Genomic DNA, 12940 nt, shown 5'->3' on the forward strand with positions numbered 1-12940 from the left:
AAATGTTGACATCATTTAAATTAATGGCCAAGAAATTAGCTGACAATAACACACATGTAGGTCCTTAGTAGAAGTAGCTGATTTTGAATGCAAACCACGTTGTTCATATTTCATCTTTGCATGTTTGAGAACCATAATTCTACATTAGTGAGGAACTCTGGATTTTCCATGCTGGTTTGGATTTGACACAAGACTCCAGTCGATGGGGATATGGGCAACAACACTTGAGCACCCACCCTATAGTCCTGATCTCTCCCAAGCGATAATCACATCTTCAGTACTTTGAAAAAGGCCTTGAAGGGTTGGCGATTCTTGTCAGATAAGAATGTGCAGCAGGCAGTTGCAGACTTCTTCATGCAGCAGGACAGGGCGTTTTTACCAAACGAGTGCATCAAACCCTGTGCTTTGGTGGGTTCATTGCCTCAATGCTCATGATGATTTTGCCTGATTGGCATACCAATTCTGGACTGTATGGTCTATGACTGGAAACATTATTGGCCCTGATATTATGAAAATGAATATTAATGCAGTTTTATCTCCTTTGATAACTTACCAGTACTGCAAAAAACAACTGATGATTTTTATGGATATTAAATGAGTTGCAAATTCCGTAGAATAGTAACTGTATACATTAGTTTCAGAGAAACTATTAATGCAAACTTAAGTTCGCTTTATGAACCAAAATTGGCTTCTGTCATGCTTTCTGCTTACAGGTGTACCATTGCCCATGGCAATGTGACTACCTCGTAGCGCATTTGCAGTTGTCACAGTTCCAGTAGTGACGTACGTTTCTCCCGCCACCTGGTGGGCTATGAATTTAGCGGTTTTCAACTCTCTCTCTCTCTCTCTCTCTCTCTCTCTCTCTCTCTCTCTCTGTGTGTGTTTTTGTTTTGTGTATCTTAGCTAAAGTTTTGAGACTGCATACTTTTGGGGTATTCTTCCTGTACAAAGAAATTTCAAGATAGGTTTTGAGATGTCAAATTGGACATTTCCCTTGTGAAATTACTTCCCTCCTCTATTCACTGGCAGTGATCTACATACCTACTCCACAAGCCACCATACGCTGCATGGTGGAAGATATCCTGAGCCACTACTAGTAATTTCAGTGCCTGATCCAGCTGCAAATAGAGCGAAGGAAACACGACTGTCTATATGCTTCCGTATGAGCCATTATTTCTCGCATCTTATCTTCGTGGTCCTTATGCGAAATTTGTGTTGGTGGCAGTAGAATCGTTCTACAGTCAGCTTCAGATGCCAGTTCTCTAAATTTTTTCAGTAGTGTTCCTTGAAAAGAATGTTACCTTCCCTCCAGGGAGTCCCATTAGAGTTCTCGAAGAGAAGCAGGGATTTTTGTGTACTCTGTGTTGAATCTTACAGGTATCCCACCAAGTCTGATTGCCTTTCCTCTTTTAAGTGAATTTAGTTAATTATCCATCCCATGATCACTTATTTTGATTTGTGATATTTTTATGTTTGTACGGTGACCAAAAGGGAGAGCTACAGTACAGTGTTTCTTAGTGAAATGTGTTTGGAGAAATAAATGTACTGTTTCAACCTTGTCCCTGTTGTCCTGCTTTTCAGTGCCCTTATGATCACTGTAGAGTCTAGACAGATAGGTAGCTTTCAGCTGTTTACTGATTTAATGTAATACCAGTACCTCTTAGGATTTTCTGCCAGATTGATAGGTACAAATTTCACTTTCAGATTCATTGAAAGTTTCACACATGGCTCCATTCAATTTTTGTTTGAATCTTCTTTTAGATCAGCTTTCTGGCATGGCTGGTGAACCTCAGTGGGTCTCTCTCACATCCCTCACACCTTTGCTTGATCCATTACCTGTGTGAGGTGTATTGTGACACTCTCTTGAATTTTGCCCATATATACACAGCATTTTCAATCTGAAGACAAGTGTTCTGTTTATTTCTTTTCACTTTTACTGTGCAGAAATATCATTCTAACTTCTTTTTCATTCCTATTGACACCTGTAGTTGATACTACAGGGGCTTCACAACCATTGATTTCCTGTTCTAGGTTAACAAAGTTGAAAAATTCAGGCCTGTTTGTAAGCAGGATATAGAAAATGTTACTATCTGTGTATTGAATTTTGACTGCCTGTACAGTACAAAAATGGGGGAGATAAGGGGTAAGAATGTTAATTGCCCTGCAGGTTGCAAGACTGTATCAATAAACCGTCCAATTAGCAGTGTCACTGACAACTCCCAGCTCAGCTATTTGTGGAAATGACAGTTTCTGTGCCACTTTTGGCACCATTAGAAAATGGGATATTGTGTGCATCATGTATTAATGTTACTTATTGTAAATTGATTAAAACGAGTGGGAGCATCATACAAACTTGTGATTTTAAATCACCAGTGTGAATATACTGCTGCACAAGATACCACAGACAGGTTTATGTTCATTATTACTCTGCTCTACTATCATGTCTCTGCCACATTGTGCTGCTCATTATTTCCCGTAACACGCCTGTGACTTCTCAACCCCACATTCTGTTGTTTGTGTGCACTCCTTCGCTCTGCTTCTGTCCAGCATCCTCGCCATCTCTGTCAACCCATATTCTTGTCTTCATGGAGCAAAATATGGTTGCTTCCTATAGTACTGTATTTTTAAAATTTCGCTGAATCTTCATAATTGTTTAGCATGTTTAAGGTGACCTGGATGTCATGAGGGCCAAAAAACTGAATTTTTTTATTTAATAAAATTCTATGATTCCTCTCAATTCTGAAAATATATACTTTATGTATAGTACCTCAACATTTTTGTGTTTAAATGTTTTTCTAAAGCAGATGCAGCGCATGAATGCCAGCTGTCACATTACTGTAAAACACAAAACCTTGCCTACTGTGTCTCATTATTAAATTTTGGCGCTGCTTTTTTTGTAGCAACTCATTTGTGTAGTAGACTTGAAGAACATGTTGACTGTGTTATGAGCAAAGATTTATTGTAGTTGTCAATCTTTCTGTCAATACAAGGAGATTACTTGAGTTTACTTACGTGTTTTGCATGCATTTGTGTTGTAAACTTGTTGTGACTGAATGTTTCGACCATTTTACATTGTAAAATGCCAAAAGTGAAGAAGTGTCATTGCGGTCGTAAATTTTTCATTGATCAACACAAGGATGTTGTTGGAAATCATAAAAATAAAGAAATTGTTAGCCTGTAGTGAAGAAAGATTAGGCCTAAAAGTTTGCTGGGAGAGCTTCAGAATGCAAGTTCAAACATCTTTCGAAAATGAACAAGATGTTGGTGTCATAAATAGTGAAAATAATGGTTACATTTTAATTAGTAAGTGCAAGCTTTCAGAATTGTTTTGGCCTGTTGCTAAATGTAAATACTGTAATAGTGAAAAATCCATTACTTTTAGTGAGGACATAAGTAAGAGAAGAGGCCTATCCAGAAAAATTGTAGTGGAATGTCAAGTATGTAAAGAAAAGAAATGTACAGTGACATCTCCTGTAACATGCATAAAACATAGTGAAATGAATATTTGTCTTGCTTCAGCCATGAGGTGTATTGGGAAGGGAAGAAAAGCAGCCTAGATATTCTGTGCTGTGATGGACCACCTCCTGCCATGTGTCAAATTTGAGAGCTATTATAAACATTTGCATAGTGCCCTAACAGAAGTGAGTGAAGGGCCTATGCAAAGGGTAGTGAAAGAAACTGTAGATATATGTCAATCTACTGATATTGTTGCTGTGTTGGATGGTTCCTGGAAGAAGAGGCCGTGCATCATTTCATGGGGTTCTTACAGTTACCTCTGTAGATACAGGCAAGGGGATGGACTGTGAATGTCTGACAAAACACTGACAGGGCTGGGCCATTGGGTAAATTAACACAAATATGACAAACTTTGAAGGTTTCAGTGGTGGTCTGGAAAGGAAGGGGAGCAGTCTCTATTTTTAGCAGATCAACTGCTAGATGTGATGTGTGATACACTCAGTAGCTTGGTGATGGTGACTCTTAAAAGGCTTCAGGGGTTTGTGGCTGCTAAACCATATGGTGAAACTAAAACTGAAAAGAATGTATAGGAATGTGCAGAAGAGAAAGGGGGGTGCTTTGCTTTCAGTTCCTGTCATGTCCTTCAAGAGTTTCCTAAGTCTTGCCCATCCCCCCCTCCCCCAGTAGGCAAACTTAAGCAATTGGTGGACAAGGCAGGCTCCAACTAAGAAATAGAATATGTTCCAGCCATAAGAAGAAACAGCAAAAGTGTCAGTGAGATGAGAAAAGCAATCTGGGCAACTCTGTTTCATAGAATATAGAATATCCATGATGAACATACACAGTATGGCCTCTGCCAAAAAAGGATCACTTCATGGTGCAAGTATAACTGGTGTGAAGCAAATGGACAAAAACATGCATATGCACACCCCTTGCCAAAAACTGTTATGGTAGAACTAAAGCCAATATATTGAGATCTTTCAGATTCTAAACTTCTGGAAAAATGCTGCTAAGAGTGGCCAGGCAACATGTTTCTGCAGCTGAAAAAACTGCTGAAAGCATGACAAAGAAGACCAGAATAACAAAGAAAACTAAATAAGATGAAAAGGACACTTGGAATCAACAAGATTATGGAGCTTGAATGTTTTGTCATGTTATCATTGAGAACAAAATCAGATGCAGATCTTTAGTTTCAGTTATCTCGTCCAATATTAAAGCTACGGAAACAAACTTTTGCGTGAAGAATAATATAGCACTTGCTTACACAATAAACCACATTATTCAACAGTGTATTAAATATTTTCAGGTGGAGCATGTCATATATTCTTAAATTATTAGATGAAAAAATTGACTTTTAAAAAAACATTTCTTAAAAATACACAGAACAACAGATTGATACATATTTCTGGTTCACTGTTAATAATTAAAAAAATTAAATTAAAAAGTTAATTCTTAAAAGAATAAAATTTGTTTTGATCGTTGAATAGTATGGAAGTACAGTGTATCTAAAATAAAAATTGCCTGTAATTCAGCACATAAGATAAAAAGATAAAAATATCAATGTTCACTCCACTGTGTTCCAGAGTTTTTAAATTTCTTTCACATAGAGGTCACAGTATACTGATTAGTCACTTAAAGTCTCATTCCAGTATCTGTTTAAATTTTTGAGTTAAGAACTACAGGCCATGATGTCCGGGTGCCAGTAATAAATGTTTGAGGATGTTCTAGGTAGATTTCTACTTAGTCTCTGGCAGCAAGTTTGTGGAGACTTAATGAATTCACACTTCCATTTCCTAAAAACTTTTTCATTAGGAGTGATAAACCACATCTTTTGGCCACCAGTACAGAAATATATTATAACATGTAAGGTCAGTATGTCCACAATGCCCCTAACAGAATCTCTGAATACAAGCAAGAAGTACTACAGAAGATCGAGGCCCCATCATGCATAAATATTATGCTCCTTGCATTTCCAGTTGTGTGTAATGATCTCTTGTGAAACTGGAGAGAGGGGGTGGAGCATCTCATTGAAAAAGTGGTTAAATTAATGATAAATTTATGTTATGAAACAGACTTAAATGGATTTTCAACCATTATGCCATATGCAGATTTTTTATTCCTGTAATATCGGTTTTACAGTAAAGTGAATGGAAGCAAACACAAACAAGTGTACAGGGGCAGAGAAAAATAGGGAAATACCCAAAACACAACAAATTATGATGCCTAATGCTGTGTAGGAACACTGTTGGCTTTCAAAACAGCTTCCAGTCATCCCAAAATGGATAAATACAGGTCCTGTGTGGTTCTCAAGGGAATGTTATAGCATTCTTCCTGCAAAATAATGGTAAGTTCAGATAATGATGATGGAGGTGGATTGTGATCACACCCTCTCTCCAAAGTAGTCCCCAAAGGTTCAAAAATATTGAGATGTGATGACTGTGCTGGCCAGGGGAGATGGGAAAATCCACCCTTATGTTCACAAAACTACTAATCGTGGATGATGCATGCTCTGTTAACTATTGGGGAATAAATATTGTACCTTGAGCTGGACCTAATCAGCCAATTGGTCATGCAGTTCTTGGCCGTAATGTGACCTTAAAGGTTAACCTTGAGGTCCATGGAAACCACAATATGGATGCCCAAATCATAGCTGAAAAATACTGTGATCTCAATCCTGAAAGATGATTGTGTGCATGGTGTTACTTGAGCATAGTTATAAGGCTTAGAAGAGCTTAATGTGCACAAATATTTTGGTATATGAAGTAGAATATAATGCCCAAAGTTGAATTTGTACACAGTCATGCTGTTAATAACAGTTGTGCTAACATTATTCAGCAGTTTTGTCTTACCAGTATATCCATCATTTGGATTTATTCTTGCGAAATGCATGATTGATTTTCATTTGTTATCTTTCCCTTCCACTTTGAAGATGTCTGCATAGTTTCAGATTGTTCAACAGTGCAGAGGAATGTTATTGTTGCAACTTATTTCATTTGTGCCACACACATTCAGCCACTCGTACGGACACATGGTGTCATTCATTAGCTGCTCCTGGTGATTCTGCTATGTAATTGCAATATAGCTTTACCTGGCTTATAAACTTGACAATACAGTGTGTGTGTGTGTGTGTGTGTGTGTGTGTGTGTGTGTGTATCAGGAAAGTTAAGTTCATGTTGTTTGGTGATCCACTTGTTGTACCCATCATGAAACATATGACCAGATAAGTGCACCTGATCTCCTTATCAGTAAGAATTACTGCCTAGTTTCACATCAAGAGTGATAGCTACTTAATTGTTAACGAGACCATGAGTTTTTTAATTCTGTTAATTTCTTGCAGATGTCAGCCTCTAATGATGGGAAAAAGCCACTAAGAACAGATAGCATCAAGAGTTCTCCATACTCCCAAAAGAAGTATGTATTCTCTCTCTCTCTCTCTCTCTCTCTCTCTCTCTCTCTCTCTCTTTCTATCTCTCCTTCTATCTCTCCCTCTCATAATCCTGAATTAACAGTTTTCAAAGATTATGGAACTAAATCAATCCTTTTTGTATTTATTTTCAGAGTTAACAAACCCATTGCTTCCGTCATTGTGAAAGAAGATAAAAAAATTCAACCGATTCGCCGAATGGTTTCAGTATCAAGTACCCAGTCACCTTCAGCGAGTAAAAGTATTAAAATCAGTACACCTTTAAGTGACAAAGGTCAAAAGTGTCTTCCTCGGGTTGATTCTGGTGGACGTGAAAGGTCACGCTCTTACGGTGTAAAAGAGTCACCAAACCAAAAGCCTGTAAGGAAACCGCTTCAGAAAAGTAGATCAGCAACCAATGTACCTCTTGCGCAATCTACGGCACCAAGGGTCCTACCTGAGAAAAATCCTGATAAGAAGAGCCCTGCAAACATCATTCAGAAGACTGCGTCGAATGTGACACCCAAGATACAGACACCAATCAGAAAAGTAAATATAACAAAATTCCATCTCTTTTTACTATTATACTTGTGACTAGTAACAACAGTAACATAACACTGAATGGGGCTTGATTGATAATACTGTTTGTATTAAAAAGCATGGCCGTAAATTTGAATCTTGCAACAAGTTTTTTCAAACTTCCAGGTATAATGCACAATGGTTTGTTAGCATATTATTTGAACATTTATTTTTTTAAGTGAGCTTCAACCCAGACTGACTGAATTCGGGGAACTCATGTGGAATCTGTTTCAGCACTGAAGACTTTTTATTACTGGATTAATGAATTTAAACGTGGATGCTACAACTAACTGCAGATCTGACGAGGTTGTTGGATGTCTTGTTTTTTCTGAAGAAATAGTCAATAAATGTTATTATATTCTGATACAAGACCATGAAAGAAATTTTGAATATGAGGAATCTAATTACACAGTCAGTGACATGTTAACAGATGAAAAATAGCCTAGGATGTGTGTTTGAAAATGGTCAAAGTGAAAATAGATTATCAATGTCTGTACAGTATCAAAAAGTATGTAAAGTGAAATAGATGCCTCAGTCTATATGTGGGATTTGAGGAAGGGGCAGTAAACCTGATCCCACAGAGACTGGCTGTTTGAAATTTCCTTGCTCCCTATTTAGCTAGAGCATTTGAGGCTCTGACTGAAATGCCACATCGATACTGGTGCCTTTATCCTGGCCTTTGAAGGGGATACCCTCCCTGAGAAGGCCAAGATTATGGTTTCTCGATGTGACGTGAAGCAGTACATTCCACCCCGGGTGAGATGTTTTAAGTGCTTGTGCTTTGGACCCGTCTTCCCACTGTTCGCAGGCCCGTCTCTGTGGTAACTGTGGACATCCACTCCATGAGGGGAGTTTCTGTGTTCCCCCTCCAGTGTGTGTTAATTGTCATGGCATTCATTCTCCACATCCACCAGATTGCCCGGCTTATAAGAAGGAAAAGAAGATTCAGTAGTATAAGTTCCTTGATAGTCTAACCTACACTGAGGCTCGTAAGAAGTATGCACGTCTTCATCCTGCGTTAATGACACCTAGCTATGCTTTAGTTACATCTTCACCCCTTCCTCACCCCAGTCCTGAACCCCCCTCCTCCCCCCCCCCCACCCTTGCGGTTCCCACCCCTTCCCCTCCAGGTGCCCCTCCCCCTCCACGGCTGGAGAAGTGTTCCACTTCTTCGGTGTCTGCCAGTCAAGTGCTCCCCTCCCGGGTCCCCCCCCTTCCCGGCACCTTTCAGGCCAAAGGTCTGCTGCCACACGACGACCATGAGAACAATGGTCTGTGGCCCCCCAGGTCACGCGCTCTCTTTCTGTTCCAGATCTTGCTGCAGCTGGCTCCCTTTTGCAGCACAGCCCTCCTCGATCTCGAACAGTAAAGAAGAAGAAACATAAGTCCCGGAACAAGGAGCCTCTGGTGTCACCAGAGGTCCCGTCCCCACCTTCGCAACCTGACTCTGACCTGCTGTTCATGGATGTCGCTTCCTCCTTGTCGGTGACAGATGGTGACCTGGCGGCATGACTGGCTTTGTTTGTGTTGTTCTACAGGAACCTTATTTTATTGATGATCACTCACCGACCCTCCATGGGTTTCATGCTTTCTGTCGAAATCGGGTCAGCCCCCTGTGGGCGTCTGGTGGCGTTTGGTGCGAGTGGACGGTGCTAGCACGTGGATTCCTCTTCAAACTACATTGGAAGCGGTTGCTGTTAGGGTCCACCTGGACTCTGGGGTCACAGTTTGCAATCTTTATCTCCTACCTGATGGGATTCTTACATCTGCTGCCTTAACTGCCCTTCTTCAGCAACTTCGTCCTCCCTTCCTCCTCCTCAGGGATTTTAATGCTCATCATCCCTTGTGGGGCAGTGCATTTCCATCTAGTTGGGGTCTTCTCATAGACCAGTTTCTTGCAGACCATGACTTGTGCCTCCTTAATGATGGCTACTCTACCCATTTCCATGTAGGTCATGGTACCTTTTCTGCCATTGATCTTTCTCTTTCTTCTCGCTCCCTCCTCCCTTCATTACATTGGTCGCCACACGACGGCCTTTGCGATAGTGACTACTTCCCGTTGATTCTCTCGCTCCCTTCCCTCTCCCCGATGGATAGGTTACCTCGTTGGTCTTTCCAATGCACTGATTGGCCTCTATATACTGCAGATTGTTTTTTCTCACTCTTTGTCAGGCTGTATTGATCATGTCCTACATGACGTATCTGATGCGATTGTTCGTGCTGCTAGCCTTGGTATCCCACGCTCATCTGGACCATTTCGCCGCCAGCAAGTCCTGTGGTGGAGTACGGCCATTGCCATTACCATCCGCCATCGAGCTTTGGAACACCATAAGAGGCGCCCATCCGCTGCCAATCTTATTACCTTTAAACGCCTTCATGTCAAAGCCCGTTACTTAATCAAATGGGTTGGGAACGCTTTACCTTCCCTCAGTTCTACAGCGCCTGTGTCACGGGTATGGGCTACACTTCACTCTCTCAAGGGTTTCCATCAGCAGTCTACCCTCTGGGCCTTGCCCTCCTGGATGGCCTTTGCACGGATCTGTTGATTCTTGTGGAACATCTTGCGACCCATTTTGCGGCAACATCAGCATCAACCTCCTATCCAGCTGCTTTTCTTCACCAGAAACAGCGGGCCAAAGCTTCGGCCTTATGTTTTACCCTTTGTCAATTAGAACCTTACAATGAACCTTTTACTGAATGGGAACTTCTTTCCGCGCTTTCTTCGTCTCGTGATACGGCCCCTGGCCCAGACTCCATTCATAACCAATTGCTTCAACATCTCAGTGCTCCACATCGACAACATCTTCTCCTGGTGCTTCACCATATTTGGCTCCAGGGTGACTTCCCTTCTCAATGGGGGGATAGCATCGTGGTTCCTGTCCCTAAGCCTGGTAAGAACCCAGTGTTTGTCAAAAGCTATTGGCCAATTAGTCTGACGAAGGTTGTTTGCAAGTTACTTGAACGGATGGTAGCCCGTCAACTCATTTGAGTCCTCAAATCTCGGGATCTATTGTCCCCTTACCAGTATGGCTTCCTGGAGGGACGGTCTCCCATCGATCATTTACTTTGCTTGAAATCCGCAGTTTGGCAGGCTTTTTCCCAGCGCTGCCATTTGGTTGCAGTATTTTTTGACCTTCGCAAGGCTTATGACAAGGCTTGGTGCCATCGTATCTTACTTATGCTTCATGAGTGGGGTCTTAGGGGCCCACTCCCAATTTTTGTCCACCAGTTCCTGTTGCAGTGGCCATTCAGGGTTCGGGTTGGTGCTGTTTTTAGTTGTCCACAGACCCAGGAGAATGGCATCCCATAGGGTACAGTGTTGAGTGTACTTCTTTTCCTCATTGCTATAGATGGACTTGTGGCCTCTATCAGTCCTTTGGTCACCCCTGCTCTGTATGTGGATGATTTCTGCTTTTGCGTTAGATCCTCTTCAGTGGCCTCTGCAGAGCGGCAGCTGCAGGGTGCTATGCGGCGTGCCTCTGCGTGGACCCTCTCACACAGGTTTCAGTTCTCTCCTTTAAAATCGTGGGTGGTCCACTTCTGTGGCCGTACTATGCTCCACCCCAATCCGGAGCTCTACCTCTATGCACAACGATTACCTGTGGTCCCACAGTTTTGTTTCCAGGGTCTTCTTTTCGACAACAAGCTCACTTGGCTGCCTCATATCAGACTTCTGAAGATAGGATGTTTCTGTTAATTCAATGAACTTCGCTTCCTTGCCCACACCACACCTCTTGGGGTGCGGATCATTCCACTCTTCTCCGCCTTTATTGGGCTTTAGTGCTGTCTCACTTGGACAATGGTTGTCAAGTTTATGGTTCAGCTACTCCTTCCACACTGCGCCTCCTGGATCCAGTCCATCATTGTGGTATCTGTTTGGCCACTGTTGCCTTCCCTACTAGCCATGTTGATAGTCTCCTGGTTGAAGCTGGGATCCCCACCCGCCACTTTCTGTTCAGTGGTCCCAGTTTCTGGTTTCTTATGCAGTTGCTGTCCATTTGTCTCCCAGTCATCCTTCCTATTCTATCCTGTTTCCAGACCAAGGACGTAATCCACTGGATTCCCGCCCTCAGGCGGGTTTACTGGTCGTGCTCTGCCTTGCATCTCTTCGCCGTGATTTTCAGCTTCCTTCTTTGTCCTGTCTCCCACGTTCCCTCCCTTCCCCCCCCCCCCCTGGTTAGTTCCTCGGCCCCGGATTCGGATGGATCTCCGCCAAGGTCCGAAAGATTCCATTCCCCCAATGGTGTTCTGTTGTTTTTCCACCGAATTTTATGAGAGTTTCGGGATGTTGCCGTTTTTTTACACTGATAGCTCTAAATCTGATGATTGTGTGGGATATGTCATCTGTTAGCATGGAAAATCATCTCCTGCCAAGTGCATGTGGGGTGTTTACTATGGAATTAATGGCAATTTCTCTGGCCCTTACCTCTATCAAACAGCCCCAACACAACCACGTCTTGTTATGTATTGACTCAATGAGTGGCCTTCAGGCTATTGACCGGTGTTTTTCTCGCCATCCTCTGGTCTCAGCCATCCGTGACCGTCTCGCTGATCTTCACCATGCTGCTTGTTCTGTCAACTTCTTTGGGTCCCTGGCCATGTGGGTATCCCAGGTAATGAGCTTGCTGATTGTTTGGCTGGGGGAGCAGTCACTTACAACCCTTCCCTCTAACCCCTCCTGTGGTGGATTTATGGCTTCAGATCAAATACCACTTCTCAAAATCATGGGCCAACTCTTGGGAGGCTACCTCCCTGTCTTTGTGCGATTAAGGTGACACCTGTTCCATGGCGTTCTTCCTTCCGCCTCTCCCAAAAGGACTCGACCACCCTGTCATCTCCGAATTGGCCATACCAAGCTGACCAATGGTTTTCTTTTGCGTAATGAGCCACCCCCACTTTGTGGTTGTGGGGCCTTCAAGTCAGTAGCCCACATTTTGGTGGAATGCACCCTTCTTTTGGCTCTGCTTACTAAGTATGGACATCCCTGCACTTTACCTTTAATATTGGCAGACGATTCCCGGGTGGTTGAACTGATTCTCAGTTTCCTCTATGAAAGTGGTTTTTATTTTTAGTTCTAAGGATTTTAATCTCCCTCTGGAGTAGGGGCAGGGCAGTGAGGGTTGGGGTGTCTCCCACTGTAAGCTGTGTTTGTGGATTCCTGACTCCCCTCCCTTGCCAAGATCCTATTTTTTCTCCCTTTTACTCTGTTTTTATCGCTTTTTAGATTTGGTTAGTCTCCTTTTACAATACGCACTATTACATTTTAGTGGTTGAACGCTTATGAGTAGCAGTTGGTCTTGCCTGTACTGCATCAGAGGTGGGATATTTCCTGCCTCTAACGTAGCCTTGGGGTTGCCCACTTGCTGACTTCCCTCCTTTTGTTTTCACCATTGGCAACATGACTGCACTTATACATTTTTTAACCTTTTACCTTTTATCGTTAGGACTCTGCTGAGATGTAAATCTGTCCGAATGGACCACCTTTGAAACAAGGGACTGATG

General features: G+C 42.3%; 1 protein-coding gene across 1 annotated transcript in view; it reads left to right on the forward strand.

The window, feature by feature from the left end:
- Window positions 1-12940, forward strand: part of LOC124555224 — a 173253-nt gene that overhangs the window by 129785 nt on the left and 30528 nt on the right. Inside the window, exons 10-11 of the mRNA XM_047129078.1 lie at window positions 6794-6867; window positions 7015-7408. Of these exons, the coding sequence (XP_046985034.1) occupies window positions 6794-6867; window positions 7015-7408 (468 nt within the window). The remainder of the gene's footprint in view (window positions 1-6793; window positions 6868-7014; window positions 7409-12940) is intronic.

Source organism: Schistocerca americana, chromosome X (genome assembly GCF_021461395.2).
Source record: "Schistocerca americana isolate TAMUIC-IGC-003095 chromosome X, iqSchAmer2.1, whole genome shotgun sequence".
Classification (NCBI taxonomy): Eukaryota; Metazoa; Arthropoda; class Insecta; order Orthoptera; family Acrididae; genus Schistocerca; species Schistocerca americana.